This window comes from Heptranchias perlo, chromosome 9, assembly GCF_035084215.1.
Source record: "Heptranchias perlo isolate sHepPer1 chromosome 9, sHepPer1.hap1, whole genome shotgun sequence".
In the NCBI taxonomy this organism is placed as follows: domain Eukaryota; kingdom Metazoa; phylum Chordata; class Chondrichthyes; order Hexanchiformes; family Hexanchidae; genus Heptranchias; species Heptranchias perlo.
This window is the reverse complement of record NC_090333.1, coordinates 3,480,322-3,499,692: the sequence shown is the minus strand read 5'-3', so window position 1 is coordinate 3,499,692 and position 19,371 is coordinate 3,480,322. Positions and strand designations below refer to the sequence as shown.

Here is a 19,371-nt window from a genome sequence, read left to right as displayed (position 1 = left end):
AGTTCAAATGGAGAAAATCAATTCTTATCAGCTGATCTGACTCACTTTTTTTAATTGATATGTTCTTCATAAATATTGTTAGTGTACAAGGAAGAATTCGACATTTTATTTTGGGGAATGGGTAAGATGGAATACTTTACTAGACATCAATATTGCTGTGAAAAATTGACTTAAGTGGTAAAAATCCATTTTGAGCTGGTCCCATTTTAAAAAAATGTCTTTAACGAGTTTAGAACCAATAGTGTACACATCCCGTCCCCCCATTTATTCAACAGAACTATATCCTTATCAGGATGGAGGCCACTAAGATGTGCAGATGGTAGTGTAAATCCTGCTCGTAATATTACCATTGTGGAAACTGGACTGCCTGTTCTAATAGTTTCAATTTCCTTGAGCGCATGATTTAACAGACACTTCAGTGCATTGCATTATTGAGCAAGTGCTGCCATGTCAGAGGTGCCATCTTTCGGGTGAGCTGATAAAATGAGGCCCAATCTGCCTGCACACGTGGATGTAAAAGATTCCCATGTCACTATTTGAAGAAGGACAAGGAATTCTCCCAGTCTCCTGGCCAGCGTTCTCTTATCAAGAACAGATTATCTGCTCATTTTATCACTTGCTGTTTGTGGGACCTTGCTGTGCTGTGCACAAACTGGTTACTGTGTTTGCCTGTACAACCGTGACTGCGCTGTAAAAACAATCCATTGGTTTTGAAGCACTTTGGAACATCCTGAGGATATAATAAAATTATATATAAATGCAAGTTCTTCCCCTCTCCTCGCTCGCCCACTCGCTCGAACTATGAATGGCATCATAAAGAGCTAATGGTGGAAGATATTGAACTGAAACAAGTTCTGCAGCAAATGAAGAAAGATATGATGTCCATACTTAGTCGTAGAAAGCAGAGGCCAAAAGAGAATGTGGAAGATAGCAGCGGTATAGTGAGTTTCACAATACTGTTTCTATTAATGTGTGCTTTCAGTTTTTATTATGAAACTGTAACATTTTATTCCATTGAACGATCATGCTTACAAAAATCATAACATAGAATTACATAGAATATACAGAATAAACAGGCCATTCGGCCCAACTGGTCCATGCTGGTGTTTATGGTCCACACGAGCCTACTCCATTCCTACTTCATCTAACCCAATCAGCACATCCTTCTATTCCTTCCTCTCTCATGTGTTTATCTAGCTTCCCCTTAAATGTATCTGTTATTCTCCTCAACTACTCCTAATGGTGGTAAGTTTCACATTCTAACCTCATAAACATCTATGAATGGCATCATGAAGAACTAATGGTGGAAAATATTGAACTGAACCAGATTTATTAGTGACTATCTTATATTTATGGCCCCTAGTTCTGGTCTCCCCTGCAAGTAGAAACATCTTCTCTACGTCTACCCTATCAAACCCTTTCATAACCTTGAAGACATCTTTCAGGTCACCCCTCAGTCTTTTTTCCAGAGACGAGAGCCCTACCCTGTTCAATCTTTCCTGATAGGGATAACCTCAGTTCCGGTACCATCCTAGTAAATCTTTTTTTCACCTTCTCCAGTGCCTCTATATCCTTTCTATAATACGGAGACCAGAACTGTTCACATCTGGATCGTTTTCTGCATTCTTGTAGATTTAACCCCCCGCAACCATGTGTAAAATGTGATTGTTGGTGGATCTCTATCATAAAATACAAGCTTTGGTTATGGCGAGATATTTTATTGAATTGCATAAATTTGTTCAGATGATTGTACTTTATACTGTTTCAAATAGCACTGCATCTATGTGATATGGTGATTCGTGGGGCCGCAGTTCATCTTTTCAATGTAACATAGCGCACAAACGAGTGTTGAGTACTTCTGCTTTCACTTCTGTGAATAACTAAACCAAATACAAACGCTGACATTTCTCGATAAGGAGCTGGCGTTCATACAACTTTCGGACATGATTGGATAATGCACAAGTCAACTTGTTGCAAAACATAAGCAACATCACAATGCGTAATCATCCTCTTTCTCCATCCCTTAAATTCACTTTCCCTTTCATGGTTCAGGAACACAGCAAATTTCTATCAACCAGCACAGTGAAAGTGATTTTCAAATGAATTTTGGATTTAAAACTGTACCTTTTGGGTGATGCCTTAACTCTTGGCAGTACTTCATGAACCAAAATTAAGAATATTTAAATGCCCGGCAAACAGCTGGTTCTGCTTTTTGCCATTTAAAAATTTACAGCAATTCAGCTTCATAAGTGCCGCTGCAATTGGAATCTTCGAGGATTAGTCCCAAGATGCGCTAGAGATTAGATGCCAGTGCAGGAGACATTCGGCCTCACTTATGGTAAGGGTCGAGCATTTAGGCCACATCAGCAGAAGGACGATCCAAACCTGTCAGTGAGCAGGCAGGAGTAACCTCGAAAGATGTTATGGCAGTGGAGGCTTCCACAGGTGAACGTGTCTGACTCCAGGAAGAACCTGCAACAGATTCTGAGTTTGGAGTTTCTATTTTTTCCCCCTCTGATTCCCAAAGTTACACTGAAAATTAGGACCAGCAGAACAAAGTGTTCCAGATATGACGAAACTAGCTTCAGAAACCTTTAGTACTCTGACCTCCTTGCTCTCCAGGTGATGTATCTTTTTCCCCATACTGGAAAAGTAGGCCCCTTTGTCATTAGAGCAGGCACCATTCAGATATGTAACCCAGGTCATCCCAATACTGACTTCCCAGCTATTGAACAGGACACAGAGTGTGGTCTTCAGGGCCGACTAGGCCGGAGATTGGAACGGGCCACAATTCTTCTGTTCGTAAGATTTATAATTACAAATCAAGCATATTTCCAGTTTGATGCAGTGATGTGTATCTGGATCCTTTTATTCTGTGAAATAACTAAAGTCCCAAAGTTGTCCCGAACGTATCCCCCCTCTGCCGCCAAAGACCTCCTGGATAGGATTAAACCCAACTGCCAGCAGTGTATGTGCAACAACTGGTTCTCTCTCATCTATTGGTGAAATAGACTGATTCAGTCTCCGGAGGATTATTTTACTGCAAAAGGCTCACCACACATAGCGGTAAATGAGTCCAGTAAAACTGCCACCTCAAAATATTATGCTACTCATAACCCTGGTGTTGCTCTTTCACAGGGTGTTTTGAATATTACTAATTTAGTTTAACAACATATTTTTTCCTTTTTTTGAAAAGTGGAATTGTTGATTTCGTGTTGGGGAATGGAGAGTTTTTTTTTATAAATGAAGCAGCTGTTTGGCCACTTCTCAGCACTTTATTCTGTCATCCAAGAAGAAGTTTGCTAGTTTTTATGATTTCCCAGGCTGGGTCGGACAATGAAGAGGATTCTGGTGAACAAAACAAAGAACGTAGCTTGGAGCTTTCGTGTGATACAGTCAGAGAGCAGCTCACCAACAGCATTCGACAACAATGGAGAATCCTGAAAAACCATGTCGAGAAACTAGACTCTCAAGATATGATGGGCTTGTGTCGAATTGAATAGTTTAGGGCAGCACTGCCCAATCTTGGTCTTTTTGTGGGTCACTTGGGTGAATGCCCTGGAATTCCATGGGCCATAAAGAAAGTGCCAATAGCAACTGTTTGTGAACCTCCAGGCCCACAAAATTCACATGGAGCAAGAAATAAAAGTGCAAATGGAAATGAGTTGCCTGAGCTTTGTGTGCTGGATTACCTGGGTTTGTGGTCCATGTGTGTCTCCGGGTCCATTGTTTAAACACCCTCTGCTTTACAACAGTGGAGTGTGGAAAATAAGAAATTCCATTGTACTATATCGCACTTTTCATTTCTTCAGTAGTTTTGAGGACGGCGAATTAGATCTTGACGACTGAAACTGGGAAATATTTCAGAACAAATACAGGAAAAGGTGTTCACGAATTGTCTCAAAAATGCGTCTATTCAGAAAAGCATTAACTCTACTATTACCAAAAGAAATCCTAGGTTAAAGGAAAAGGTGACTCGAGGAAACTATTTATGCCTCCTGTTATACAAAGGCGATTTATCCCCATGTAATTGGCATTCCAAAATACCTACAATTCTGAACTCTGGTCTGATTATAAGGTAAGTGTCTCCCTCCCCTGCAAAAACCTCCTCACTTGGCCAGTTTGAGCTAGTTTTCTGATGAGACAGACTGGAAGGATGGGCCATCTATATTTGGTGCTGGGCTTCCACAGTTTACTGTGACTTGTGTAATGTATGGGGAAAGGTTAAATAGAAAGTAGGAATCTCCTCAAATTTTGCCATTTTGAAGCCCTGATTTTATTTTAAATGTAGCTGGAAAGTGCAAAGCTTTACTGTAATTATATTTAAAATACTTGCAGATGTATGGTTTATTTTAAATACATCCGATTGTTAGTGTTGATGGGCTAAGTTTCACTTATTGCAGCATCCTTGGTGAAGTCTGGTTTTCTGGAGGATGATGATATAATCAGCAGAGAAGATCATGAGCAAGAGATTGAGAAACTAAAAGTGGAAATCCAGCAGTGCAGGGATGTGATCAAAGCCCAGCAACAGCTGTTACAGGTATGGTTTATATTTTAAAATAAATGCCTCCAATGTGTCAAGTCTGCACTGTGAAAGCAACTTTGTAGCTGTAAAGCCGGCTGCTGATTTGAACAGCGAGCGGTGGCCAATTATTGCAGTCAGTATAGGGTATGGGGGGACATGGGATGTGTTCCCATGCACCTGCTTCCCTTGTCCTTCTAGTTGGTGGAGGTCATGGGCTTGGGAGATGCTGTGGAAGAAGCCTTGGCGAGTTGCTGCAGTGCATCCTGTAGATCGTACACATTGCAGACATGGTGCACTAGTGGTGGAGGTGGGAGATGGACTGCCGATCAAGCCGGTTGCTTTGTCCTGGATGATGTCGAGCTTTGAGTTTTGTTGTAACTGCACCAATACAGGCAAGTGGAGAATGTTCCATCACACTCCTGTCTTGAGCCTTTTAGGTGGTGGAGATGCTCTGGGGAGTGAGGTGGTGAGCCACTTGCTGCAGAATACCCAGCCTTTAACCTGCTCTAGTAGCCACAGCATTTATGTGACTGGTCCAGTTGTGTTTCTGGTCAGTGGCCACCCCCAGGATGTTGATGGTGGGGGATTCAGTGTTGGCTATGCCATTGAATGTCAAGGGGAGGTGGTTAGACTCTCTCTCTTCCTTGTTGGAGATGGTCATTGCCTGGCTCTAGTGTGGTGCAAATGTTACTTGCAACTTATCAGCCCAAGCCTGGATGTTGTCCAGGACTGCTTCATTATCTGAGGAATTGCAAATGGAGCTGATTGATTTTAATCAATTTTTAAGGTGTTAGGTATTGAATTTCTTTTATATATAAAGTCAAAAAATGCCTACTTTATCATTTTTGAAATGTGAAGGTTAGTGTTACCTTTTCTTTCCAAAGCAACAGATTAATGCCCAGTGTGATGACGAAACAGCCATACTACTGCGAGACTGCTACTTACTGGAAGAGAAGGAACGATTGAAAGAAGAGTGGAGACTATTTAATGATCAGAAGAAAAACTTTGAAAGGGAGAGAAGAAACTTTACAGAAGCAGCTATCAGACTGGGGCACGAGGTAGCACTTTTGGTTATTTTACGTTTGTTGGTCTCCACGTAGAATGGAATTAGCCCCATCATTTTATAAACCTTCTGCAGACGAACCTGTCCCTTAATGCTAAATTTGGAATTGCTGTGAAAGCTGTTATTTTTGCTGTGAAATGGTCATGCTTGTCACAGTTGATTGAGATCTCTGATTTGTTACTATGAAATGGTGAGCAGTTATCTTAATCATTTGGGAAAAAGAAATTCATTTTGTATGAACATCTGGCCTTTAAGTATTGTGGTGCAAAAGATCAATACAGTATGAGATTAATTGTTTTGTGACCTGCAGAAAGATTGTACAGACTCCATAATTTGCAGTCAGCTCTAATGACATAATTTCCAGCGGGTATGAAAATTATAAATTGCAACTTGTAAACAACTGTATGTGGAGGTTCTGCAGAGCTGTACAGTTCACCCTGTATTATAAACAGAACAGAGTCCACAGCACTGGCACTCCCAGATATTATAGAATACTTCTTCACAAAACCAATCCATGAGATAAAGTTGGCATAAACTTTACTCCAGTCTTGGAAGTATATATTTTTTTTGATTTTTATATCTTGATTCTCATTAAAGTGCATTTCACATTCATGAAGCTGTTACACACAGAATTTACATGTACATTCTGATGTTACAACGGTTGTGGGAGGAATGCGTTGATGGATCCAGAAGTGACATTTTTTGACTTTGCCCATTTCTATCCGCAGAGGAAGGTTTTTGAGGAAGATCGAGCCACATGGTTGAAGCAGCAGTTTTTGAACATGACTCCCTTTATGGAGCGCAAGAATCCCAAAATAATGAAGCCACAAAGTGCCTTTTCCATTGGTGAGTTTTACAATCAAATGTACAAAAAAACTGAACATTCAATGGAAAGTGATACCTTGCCCACTTGTGTTACTGTCCTCCGATGCCTTTGAAGCAGCTCATGTTTAGATTCATACATTTTTCGTGTGTTTTCTTGTTAGATTCATTTTCTTTCTCTAGTGTGCTGCCTCAACTGACCAACCTCAGTCAATGCTCCAAAATTTACAAATACCAAGACTTAATAACAGGTTTGAGAGGATAAATCGCCTCCTCCTGCTCCTATGTTCCTCAGTAAGCAATCCACTGCAATTTTTTTTGCACCATAAATATGAACATTTTAAATCGGCAGTTTGAGAGAGAACTTGTGCGGTGGTCCTGTTGTTGGAAGCTAACGGTTGACACTAATATTTGCTCCTTTAGTATTATGAGAGCCACATGGTCAGGGAGCACGAAATACAAACTGATTCCGTGACTGGTTATTAAAATTTATAGTTAGGTGCATCCTCAAGCGTGTAAGTTAACTTCTGGGTGATTTATTTCTCTCTCTTTCTTCTGCGCTCTCTCTCCTTCACGCTGTTTCTCCCCCACCACCTCCTCCACCTCCACCACTATGGCCAAGGAGAAGTGTGGCCCAACAGGAAATCCCATTCAACCTTCCTTGATTCTTTCACCCACCCCTGGGGGGCATGGGTTCTTAGCGACACCAACTGCACGGAGTGGACATTGGGAACTGAGTGGAAATGGAGGGACAACATTTTTCATCCTTCCATGTGTTCATGTTCCAGGGCACTTGTGGTCCTTTTCAAAACATCCTGCTGGGATTTTCAAAGTGGGGCGGAGATGAATGAGATTCACAGAAATACATGGGAGATATTACGGTGCTCTTTCAATTCACATTCCAGGCTAGAATCGAGTGCTCTCGCATCGTGTATTAAATGAACTTGTAAGATAAAGAGTGTTTGATGGCAACCCATTGAATGAACGAATATAGAATTTATTGTGCTGTTCAGTTAGGCCAACATGACTCGCATAGTATTTTGACACTGTGATTTGGGTCCACTTCCTTTGTGAGATGAAAAGCAATGATCTGATTTATTTTGAATGGACTTGTTATAAAGATTTATTGAGATTTTGCTGATTGCGTGAGATCTATATTAAAAATGAAAGAAGCATTTCTCTAGTGCTGGGGAGGGGTTGTTATTAAAATGTCACATCAGTAAACCTGGAAGAAGGTTTTGAGCTCCCCAATTACTCAGCAGTTAAATGAACCAAATATGGTCCAGTATTCAGGAAGACCAGGGATTTGATCCCTGTCTATGCTGAATGAGCTGATTTCAGCTCGAGTGCTAATGGTGAAGTAGTGTTGATTTCAGCAGCTCGGGCTCGGTGGGGGAGTTAAAACCGGCCAGGTTTCCTATTCCTTATTCCCATCTATTGGTCCTTACCATTAACCGGGTATGATTCGGTTCTGTTACGATGCCCATGATTGAACATCCTCCCAACAACATTACAAATAAGCACAGCAACTTCAAATACAGTCCCTTCATCAAGTGTGAACATGGTGTGTGCCTTTTATTTTTTCTTTGTTCCCACTGTGGTTGCTTGAACTTTCAGGAGTAGATCAACTACTTAGAGCTACTTCTATTTATTTGATTAACTTGGTTTATATATACCATAAATATCTTCTAGGTCCAGAGCAGGAGAAGCACAAGATACAGTCACAGCCAAATATGTCTACTTACCTCCGACCTAATACAGCTCCAGTAGCTGCACCTGAACCCTCAACAAATACCAAATTTCCTCCAATAAATAGTGCCACGCCCGTGTCCACAGAATCTGGTCGAACAGTGCGCCTCAATCCAGGAACTAGGTGTGTTCACGAATCTCTTGTGCATTTTGTGTGGGTTTTTTTTAATAGACCAGGTGATAGTAGGAATAGGAGTTTTGGGACTGGAGTGGGTCACCAGGTTATTTTAGGAAAAAATACTTTACAGGAAATTGCAACCAGCAGCAAGAATCTTGAAGCTTCAGTCCTTGAAGTCAGACCAGTATATTCCTGTTACAATTTTTCTGCAAATTATAAATTAAAATGAAGATAAATTGTTTGGTACTGAACACCTCTAGTTGATGAATCATGCTTTCAATACTATAAGAATTCCATGTTCATTTTGGAGGAATGAAAGAGTGGATGTGGGGCCGAACATGAAGGAGTTTTGCCAGTTAGCTCCAGGTCATTAATCGATCTCAAATGGTATGGGTCTGCTTAAGGTATTCTAGTAGCAACCATCTGAAAAAAAGTGACATTTGGTAAACTTTTGAGGAATGATGCTCGTTGCTGAAAATATGCACAGTAGAGTGAGAAAGAAGTTGCATTTATATAGAGCCTTTCACCATCTCAGGAGGTCCCAAAGCACTTTATGAAGTACTTGAAGTATAATTGCTGTTGTGATGTAGAAATACAAAGATCTGATTAGGTTCAGTTGTGTGGTTTTTTAACCAGATAGGAGATCTTTGTGCTAAATCTCGGGGCATGCATTCCAGATTGAAGTGTAATGATTTTGTTCATTGATTTTCATTGCAGCTCGAGACCTATACCAAAAAGAGGAAACGGGGGCAGTTACGATGTGAAAAGAAACAGTAATGGAAGACCTCATGAGAAACGGAGGAGCACTGCAAAGCCAGCCCCCGACCACAGATATTATAACGGGTGTTCTACACTTTGGAACGATTCGCAGGAGGAGGACTCGAGTGGAAATTCTCTACAATCTACAAATGAGCCTAATCTCAAATGATTGTGCATAAGGCAGAAACTACAACTTCAGATTCTGTGAACTGTCTAGGGTCCTTGGAATGTAGTGTTCCATTGAAATAATGCACATGTTATGGTGACATTGTGAACTGAAGATCACTTCAGGCAGCACTTTGTATGTCGAGTGGAAACTGGTGACAGTTGTGACTACGACGCCTGGATGATTTTTGGTTTGCCGTAGCTGCACTATGTTTACGTGTAAATGGGTCTGAAGAATCGCATTTTAAACGTGAGCTCTTTTTGTCTTTCTCTTTTGCTATTGATTATGAAAGGAGTAGGTGCAAACTTTTTTGTGAAGTTTTTAATTTTAAAATATTGCAATGATTTTTGAATCTTTGTTTATGTAGGTTATGTGAAGTACTGTAACATCTGAAATTATTTTGCTTTTAAACCTTTTGACATGGTGATGGTGGTGATGGTGGGGAAAAAGTCATGCACGTGTCAAATCGTCACTACAGACAACTGTTGCTAAACTCAAATCAAATCCTTGTAAGGTGTTCTGATAGAATTTTAATTTGACATTTTTTTAAAAAAAGACTAGGTGCTGCTTTAAATGTAACACATGAATTTTTTTTGTCCCTGAAAGATGGGATCTTAATAAAATGTGTGTTCACAGCAGATCTGCCACAACAACTTTATTCAAGAATTTGCAACTAAAGACCCTGCTCTGATGAAACCACTGCTGGAGAGGTTTACTGGTGACTGGCCAAGAGGGTATTTGTGGGGTTAAGAAAACATTTGATGGTTCTGTGCTTGTTCATTGAGATTTTTGATTGTCATAATCGATTCATGTGGTTAAAGAATTCCTGGTTCTTCATGTCAAGCTTTTGCAGTATTTTTAAAACTGCTGTTTTCATGACTTGGTGCACACATCTGGTTAATTGTGTGGCCTTCAGACAGAGGGATTTGTTAGAAAGTTGCTCTGGAACAGTGATAGACACCGACAGAGGGAGATAAATAAAGGTGAGACTCAGTACAGTACAACAGAGAGACACCAGCAGAGGGGGATAATGTGTGACTGAGTACAGTGAGTAACAGAGACAAACCAACAGAGGGAGTTAGTTAAAAGTGAGACTCAGGACAGTGAGTGATACAAAGAGAATCCAACAGAGGGAGTTAGTTAAAAGTGAGACTCAGTACAGTGAGTGATAATGTGGAGATGCCTGTTTCCACGAGTGGAGAATTCAAGAACGAGAGGACATAGATTTAAGCTGATTGGCGGAAGGATTAGAAGGAACATGACAAAAAACTTTTTAACCCAGAGGGTGGTGGGTGTATGGAATTCACTGCCCGAATTGGTGGTAGAGGCAGGGACCCTCAACTCTTTTAAAAAGTACCTGGACCTGCACCTAAAGTGCTGTAAGCTGCAGGGCTACAGACCGGATGCTGGAAGGTGGGATTAGAATGGGCACCTGGTTGTTCTTCGAGCCGGTGCGGACACGATGGGCCGAATGGCCCCTTCTGTGCTGTATCTTTTCCATGGTTCTATTGATGTCACAATGGGAAATGGCTGGGGATGTCAGGATTACAGGAGGAGGAGGTGCTTAAAAGATTGGTGATGCTCAAAGTAGAAAAGTCACCCGGTCCAGATGGGATGCATCCTCGGTTATTGAGGGAAGTAAGGGTGGAAATTGCGTTGGGTCTGGCCACAATCTTCCAATCCTCCTTTAGATATGGGGATGGTGCCGGAGGACTGGAGGATTGCAAATGTTATACCCCTGTTCAAAAAAGGGAGAGGGATAAACCCGGCAATTGCAGTCAGCCTAACGTCGGTGGTGGGGAAACTTTTAGAGACAACAATCCGGGACAAAATGAATCAGCAGAAGAGCCAGAGGTGACGAGAGGAAACATTTTTTAATGCAGTGAGTTGTAATGATCTGGAATGCACTGCCTGAAAGGGTGGTGGAAGCAGATTCAATAGTAACTTTCAACAGAGAATTAGATAAATACTTGAAGGGAAATAACTTACAGGGCTATGGGGAAAGAGCAGAGGGAGTGGGATTAATTGGATAGTTCTTTCAAAGAGCCAGCACAGGCATGAGGGGCCGAATGGCCACCTCCTGTGCTGTATCTACTATAATACAAAGGGAACAGGGGGAGATGGAGAGACAAGAGCAGAGGGAAAAGCAGAAAGTGGATGGATACTTCAAAGGAAAAATTTGGCTACGGTGAATTAGCTGGGGAGTGGGACTAATTGGACAGCTCTTTCAAAGAGCCGGCACCGGCTCGATGGGCCCAATGGGCTCCTTCTGTGCTGTTTGATTCTGATTCTATAACAGATGGGGAACAGGGAAAGAGCAACCACAAAGCAGACGGGTAACAGACAAAGAAGCAGCAGGTTAAAATAAAGCAAGGAACATTGAAATGAGACAATTGAGGTGATTGTAATGAAAGGAAGATCCTTCTTTTCATTAATGCTCCAGTGAGCAATGGAGCTTTGGAGGTGAGTGAGGGCTCCCCTCAGTTTCAGCTCACTGACTCTGTGCACAATGGTTAACAGGGCCCTGGCTTCCACAGGTAGTAGGCCTTATTCCTGGCTCCCAGCAGGAGGTCTCACCTCAGACAGGCCCAGGAAGGAACCACCTGGGTCACTGCACCAGGACAGAAGGCCCTCCCCCCTCACAGACAGACTCACCTTGGACCCTTCCACAGAAGGGGGCTGGGTTTGAGACAGAGAAAGCAGTTACCTGGTAGGTTGGGGGCTTTGGACTGGGAGGAGAAGACTTTTGACTGACAAGTTTCTGCTCCATCAGGGGAGGCAGATGCACTGGCCCCTCTCTCTCTTACTCCTGGGATGTGCTACTGTAGGCAGGTTGGTGAGTATTACTCTTGATCTCTGTCTCGCTGCACAGGTAATGAAAGTGTATTGGAGGATGGTGTGTGGGAGACCTCTTGCTCTGTGGATTTTTACTGATGTTTTGAATGTGGATTTTTACTGATGGAATCATAGAACCTTACAGCACAGAAAGATTTAAATGACAAGTGATGCCTGTACAAGTAGTGAAAGTATATTGTAGGACAGTGCAAGTGTCTCTCTATCTTTAAACTCTTGGGTTAAATTTGTTAACTCCTGAAAACAGGTGCTGGGATCGCGGTCGGTGATTAACCTTCGCCTGTTGTTTGCGATGCAGGCAGCACGTAACATTCGTGCCACCTGATGATTTATGATTACAGTGAGTCCCCATCCCTGATTCAAAATTAGTTTCCTTGGGATGTCCAGCATGCTATCCTCTTCCTCTACTGTAAATACTGACGCAAAGTAATTAACGTAGTAAAAACAGGCTGAGGTACAGTGACTACCACAGACAGAGACAGTGAGAGAGACAAACATTGCTTGAAGCACAGACACAGAGACCTGTACACACGGACTGCACAGTGTCACAGGGGGAAATGGAAGCAAACGTCGTGATTATAAAGGGAACGGGGGGAGACGTTGAAAAAGAGCAGAGGGAAAAGCAGAAAGTGGATGTCGACTTCGAAAGGAAAAATTTGCAGGGCTACGGGGAATTAGCAGGGAGTGGGATTAATTGGATAGATCTTTCAAAGAGTCAGCCCAATGGCCTCCTTCTGTGCTGTTTGATTCTATGACCGATAGGGAAGAGGGAAAAAGCAATCAAAAAGCAGATGGATAACAGACAAAGAAGTAGCAGGTTAAAATAAAAGAAAGGAAACTTTTGAAATCAGACAATTGAGGTGAGTTTAATGAAAGGAAGGTGTGAGCAAAGGAGCTTTGCAGGTGATTGAGGGCTCCATTCAGTTCATTTGCTCACTGCCTGTCTGCACACAATGGTGAAAAGAGCTCTGACCTCTCCAGGTAGCAGACCTTAGACCTGGCTCCCAGCAGGAGGTCTCACCTCACACAGCCCCGGGAAGGAACAATCTGGGTCACTGCACCAAGACAAAATGCCCTCCCCCCTCACAGACGGACTCAACTTGGACCTTTCCACAGCAGGGGGCTGTTTGAGACAGAGAAAGCAGTTAGCTGGTAGGATAGGGGCTTTGGACTGGGAGGAGAGGACTTTTGACTGACAAGCTTCTGTTATATCAGGGCAGGTAGGTGCACTGACCCCTCTCTCTCTCACTCTTTCTCCTGGGATGTGTTATTGAAGACGGACTGGTGAGTGTAAGCATGTTTAAACTCTTGGTCTCTGTCTCACTGTACAGGTAATGAAAGTGTATTGTAGGATGGTGCGTGCGGGACTCCTTGCTCTTACAGTGATTGAGTGTGTGCGAGACTCCTTGCTCTGTGGATCTTGACCGGAGATGTGTGTGTGGATTTTGACTGATGGAATCGTAGAATCTTATAGGACAGGAGGATTTAAATAACAGGTGATGCAGTGCCCTGAGGAGAAGGGATCTGCACTGTTCTGTGTGGTACAAATGGAGAATAAGAGAGTTCAATAAAAATCCTGGGATGTGCTATTGCAGGCGGGTTGGTGAGTATTATTGTGTTTAAACTCTGATCTCGGTCTCGCTGCACAGATAATGAAAGTATATTGTAGGATGGTGTGTGCGAGACTCCTTGCTCTGTATTTTTACTGATGAATGTGGATTTTCACTGATGTGAGTGTGGAGATTTACTGATGATGTGAGTGTGGAGATTGAGCACAGAGTTTGGGAAAGACAGAGAGTGAGCCTCGAACGGAGTGAACACATTCAACTGGGAATTTGGTGCATGTGGGAATTAGGTGCAGAGGGGGAAGGAGGTGCTAAGTGATTTAAACCCAAGAACTGTAGACGTAGACTGAGCGGAGCATAAAGGGAGACGCAGGAGGAATCAAAACAAGGCAAGGAGGCGTGCTGAGGGCAGGTCAGTAAGTATTTAGTTCATTGGTTAGTGTTTTTTAGTGGTTAGTTCGTGTTTTACTGTCAGATAAACAGTAAAGTGTCTTAAAGCTAAAGAAACAGTTTACGTGGCAGGACAGCTGGGGCCCGTCCCATGCACATCCTGTGCCATGTGGGAACTCCAGAACGCACTTTGTGTCCTGGAAAACCACATGTACAGGAAGTGCCGCCATCTGCTGGAGTTCAAGCTCAGGGCTTCTGAGTTTGAGGGGCGGCTGGCGTCACTACAGTGAATGCGGGAAGCTGAGAGTTTTGTGGATAGCACGTTTCAAGAGGTGGTCACCCCCCAGCTACTGAGAGTTCAGTGTTGAATACCAGTGAGGGTGTTTTTATAAAATTCGTTCATGGGATGTGGGTGTCGCTGGCGAGGCCGGCATTTATTGCCCATCCCTAATTGCCCTTGAGAAGGTGGTGGTGAGCCGCCTTTTTGAACCGCTGCAGTCCGTGTGGTGAAGGTTCTCCCACAGTGCTGTTAGGAAGGGAGTTCCAGGATTTTGACCCAGCGACGATGAAGGAACGGCGATATATTTCCAAGTCGGGATGGTGTGTGACTTGGAGGGGAACGTGCAGGTGGTGTTGTTCCCATGTGCCTGCTGCTTTTGTCCTTCTAGGTGGTAGAGGTCGCGGGTTTGGGAGGTGCTACCGAAGAAGCCTTGGCGAGTTGCTGCAGTGCATCTTGTGGATGGTACACAATGCAGCCACTGTGCACCGGTGGTGAAGGGAGTGAATGTTTAGGGTGGTGGATGGGGTGCCAATCAAGCGGGCTGCTTTGTCCTGGATGGTATCGAGCTTCTTGAGTGTTTTTGGAGCTGCACTCATCCAGGCAAGTGGAGAGTATTCCATCACACTCCTGACTTGTGCCTTGTAGATGGTGGAGAGGCTTTGGGGAGTCAGGAGGTGAGTCACTCGCTGCAGAATACCCAGCCTCTGACCTGCTCTTGTAGCCACAGTATTTATATGGCCGGTCCAGTTAAGTTTCTGGTCAATGGTCACCCTCAGGATGTTGATGGTGGGGGATTTGGTGATGGTAATGCCGTTGAATGTCAAGGGGAGGTGGTTAGACTCTCTCTTGTTGGAGATGGTCATTGCCTGGCACTTGTCTGGCGCGAATGTTACTTGCCACTTATCAGCCCAAGCCTGGATGTTGTCCAGGTCTTGCTGCGAGCAGGCTCGGACTGCTTCATTATTTGAGGGGTTGCGAATGGAACTGAACACTGTGCAATCATCAGCGAACATCCCCATTTCTGTCCTTACGATGGAGGGAAGGTCATTGATGAAGCAGCTGAAGATGGTTGGGCCGAGGACACTGCCCTGAGGAACTCCTGCAGCAATTTCCTGGGGCTGAGATGATTGGCCTCCAACAAGCACTATCATCTTCCTTTGTGCTGGGTATGACTCCAGCCACTGGAGAGTTTTCCCCCTGATTCCCATTGACTTCAATTTTACTAGGGCTCCTTGGTGCCACACTCGGTCAAATGCTGCCTTGATGTCACGGGCAGTTACTCTCACCTCACCTCTGGAATTCAGCTCTTTTGTCCATGTTTGGACCAAGGCCGTATTGAGCTCTGGAGCCGAGTGGTCCTGGCAGAACCCTAACTGAGCATCGGTGAGCAGGTTATTGGTGAGTAAGTGTAGCTTGATAGCACTGTTGACGACACCTTCCATCACTTTGCTGATGATTGAGAGTAGACTGATGGGGCGGTAATTGGCCGGATTGGATTTGTCCTGCTTTTTGTGGACAGGACATAGCTGGGCAATTTTCTACATTGTCGGGTAGATGCCAGTGTTGTAGCTGTACTGGAACAGCTTGGCTAGAGGCGCAGCTAGTTCTGGAGCACAAGTCTTCAGCACTACAGCCGGGATGTTGTTGGGCCCATAGCCTTTGCTGGATTCAGTGCACTCAGCCCTTTCTTGATATCACGTGGAGTGAATCGAATTGGCTGAAGACTGGCTTATGTGATGATGGGGATATTGGGAGGAGGCCGAGATAGATCATCCACTCGACATTTCTGGCTGAGGATGGCTGCAAACGCTTCAGCCTTGTCTTTTGCACTCACGTGCTGGACTCCGCCATCATTGAGGATGGGGATGTTTACAGAGCCTCCTCCTCCCGTTAGTTGTTTAATTGTCCACCACCATTGACGACTGGCATGTGGCAGGACTGCAGAGCTTTGATCTGATCCGTTGGTTGTGGAATCGCTTAGCTCTGTCTATAGCATGTTGCTTCCGCTGTTTAACATGCATGTAGTCCTGAGCGGAGGCACTTGAAAGATTGGCAGGTCTCAAAGTAGAAAAGTCACCTCGTCCTGATGGGATATATCCTCGGTTACCGAGGGAAGTTAGGGTAGAAATTACGGAGGCTCTGGCCACAAACTTCCAATCCTCCTTAGATATGGGGACGGTGCCGGAGGACTGGAGGATTTCAAATGTTACACTCCTGTTCACAAAGTGGGGGTGAGAGATAAACCCGGCAATTACAGGCCAGTCAGCCAAACATCAGTGGTGGGGAAACTTATGGAGACAATAATCCCGACAAAATTAATTGGCACTTGGAAAAGTATGGGCTAGTAAATGAAAGTCAGCACGGATTTGTTAAAGGAAAATCATATTTGACGAACTTGATTGAGTTCTTTGATGAAGTAACGGAGAGGGTTGATGAGGGTAGTGCGGTTGATGTTGTGTATATGAACTTTCAAAAGGCATTTGATAAAGTACCACATAATAGGCTTGTTAACAAAATTGAAGCCCATGGAATTAAAGGGACAGTGGTAGCGTGGATACAAAATTGGCTGTGGGATAGAAAGCATAGAGTAGTGGTGAACGGTTGTTTTTCAGACTGGAGGGAAGGACACAGTGGTGGTCTCCAAGGGTCAGTATTAAGACCACTGCTCTTTTTGATAAATATTAATGACCTGGACTCCGGTATCAAGGGTATAATTTCAAAGTTTGCAGATGACACGAAACTTGGAAATGTAGTAAAAAATGTGGAGGATAATAACAGCCTTCAGGAGGACAAAGGCAGACTGTTGAAATGGGCAGACACAAGGCAGATGGAATTTACCGCAGAGAAGTATGAAGTGATGTACTTTGGTAGGAAGAATGAGGAGGGGTGATAAACAAAATGGCACAATTTTAAAGGGGTACAGGAACAGAGAGACTTGGGGGTGCACATATACAAATCTTTGAAGGTAGCAGGACAAGTTGAGAACGCTGTTAATTAAGCATATGGGATCCTGAGCTATATAAATAGAGGCATAGAGTACAAAAGCAAGAAAGTTATTCTAAACCTTTATAAAACACTGGTTAGGCCTCAGCTGGAGTATTGTGTCCAATTCTGGGCACCACACTTTGGGAAGGATGTCACGGTCTTAGAGAGGGTGCAGAAGAGATTTACTGGAATGGTACCAGGGATGAGGGACTTCAATTATTTGGAGAGACTGGGACAGCTGGGATTGTTCTCCTTAGAGAAGATAAGGTTAAGGCGAGATTTGATAGAGGTGTTCAAAATCATGAACTGTTTTGATAGAGTAAATAAGGAGAAACTGTTTCCAGTGGCAGAAGGGTCAGTAACCAGAGGACACAGATTTAAGTTGATCGGCAAAAGAACCAGAGGCGACATGAGGAAACATTTTTTTTTACGCAGCGAGTTGTGATGATCTGGAATACACTGCCTGAAAGGGCGGTGGAAGCAGATTTAATAGTAACTTTCAAAAGGGAATTGGATAAATACTTGAAGGGAAAAAGTTACAGGGCTATGTGGAAAGAGCAGGGGAGTGGGATTAATTGGATAGCTCTTTCAAAGAGCCAGCACGGGCTCGATGGGCTGAATGGCCTCCTCCTGTGTTGTAGCCAATCTAAGATTCGATGAAAATACTGCGGATGCTGGAAATCTGAAATAAAAAGAGAAAATGCTGGAAATATTCATCAAGTCAGGCAGCATCTCTGGAGAAAGAAACAGAGTTAATGTTTCAGGTCAAAGACCTTTCATCAGAACTGGAAGAAGCTAAAGATTTAACAGTTTTTAAGCAAGTACAGAGCCAGGGAATGGGCGGTAGGAAGGGGAGGGAGGGAAAGGCCTGTGATAGGGTGGTGGGCAGGAGTGATTAAATGACAAAAGAGATGATGGTGCAAGGCAAGGAGGGTGATAACGGGACAATTAAAGAAACAAAAGATGGTCCAGAGGAGCTGTAAATGGTAACAGCGGAACGATTACCAGCACTCGCTGTCCGATACAATGGGAGCAGTGGTTATGATCTGAAGTTATTGAAATCATGGTTGAGTCCAGAAGGTTGTAAAGTGCCTAAACGAAAGATGAGGAGCTGTTCCTCGAGCTTCAGTTGAGCTTCATTGGAACAGTGTAAGAGGCCGAGGACAGAGAGGTCAGAGTAGGTGTGGGACGGGGAATTAAAATGGCAAGTGACCGGCAGGTCAGGGTCACACTTGTGGACAGAGCGGAGGTGTTCAGCAAAGCGATCACCCAGTCTGCGTTTGGTCTCCCCAGTGTAGAGGAGACCGCATGTGTGCAGCGGATACAGTATAGTAAATTGAAAGAAGTACAAGTAAATCACTGTTTCACCTGCAGGTTACATCAAGTACAGTTCAATGAAACACATTGGACATAATTACAGTTCATGACACTCGAGGGTGCCTCATTGCATTGCACTCAATACACATTTTTGATAACAGGTACGTTACAGATTCTTTACAGGTTCATTACAGATTCATTACAGTTACATTACATCAATTTGAATTTTACATTCTGCCCGAGGGGGTTTTTCCCTGATTGCAGCCCCTCGGTTTACAATGGCGGGAAGGCTCTAAACGGTTGCCTTTCCCCACAGAGCCTTTGCGGCGGCCGCACCCATCCTCAGTGCGTCCCTCAGCACGTAGTCCTGGACCTTGGAATGTGCCAGTCTGCAACACTCGGTCGAGGACAGCTCCTTGTGCTGGAAGACCAGCAAGTTTCGGGCAGACCAAAGGGCGTCTTTCACCGAGTTGATGGTCTTCCAGCAGCAGCCGATGTCCGTCTCAGTGTGCGTCCCCGGGAACAGCCCGTAGAGCACAGAAACCTGTGTTACGGAACTGCTCGGGACGAACCTGGACAGATACCACTGCATCTCTCTCCAGACCTTCTTTGCAAAGGCACATTCCAGAAGGAGATGGGTGACGGTCTCGTCTCCACCGCAGCCTCCACTGGGACAGCGCGCGGTGGCGCTGAGAGTCCGGGAGTGCATGAAGGATCTGACGGGAAGGGCCCTTCTCACCACCAGCCAAGCTCGGTCTTGGTGCTTGTTTGAAAGCTCT

The 19,371-nt window shown here is 43.9% G+C and overlaps 1 protein-coding gene across 1 annotated transcript; it reads left to right on the top strand.

The window, feature by feature from the left end:
• The first annotated feature begins 3,553 nt into the window (after positions 1-3,553).
• Positions 3,554-9,809, top strand: LOC137325593 (afadin- and alpha-actinin-binding protein-like). The gene is made up of 6 exons (XM_067990859.1): positions 3,554-3,599; positions 4,389-4,540; positions 5,410-5,583; positions 6,317-6,434; positions 8,103-8,283; positions 8,995-9,809. The coding sequence occupies exons 1-6, from the start codon at positions 3,554-3,556 to the stop codon at positions 9,203-9,205; spliced, it is 882 nt and encodes a 293-aa protein (XP_067846960.1). The 3' UTR covers positions 9,206-9,809.
• The last annotated feature ends 9,562 nt before the right edge of the window (positions 9,810-19,371 follow it).

Coding starts and splice junctions, on each gene's coding strand:
- LOC137325593 (XM_067990859.1), top strand. CDS start 3,554: ATGCCCTGGAATTCCATGGGCCATAAAGAAAGTGCCAATAGCAACT. Junction 3,600..4,388: donor AGAAAGTGCCAATAGCAACT/GTTTGTGAACCT, acceptor TGATGGGCTAAG/TTTCACTTATTGCAGCATCC. Junction 8,284..8,994: donor CGCCTCAATCCAGGAACTAG/GTGTGTTCACGA, acceptor TTTTCATTGCAG/CTCGAGACCTATACCAAAAA.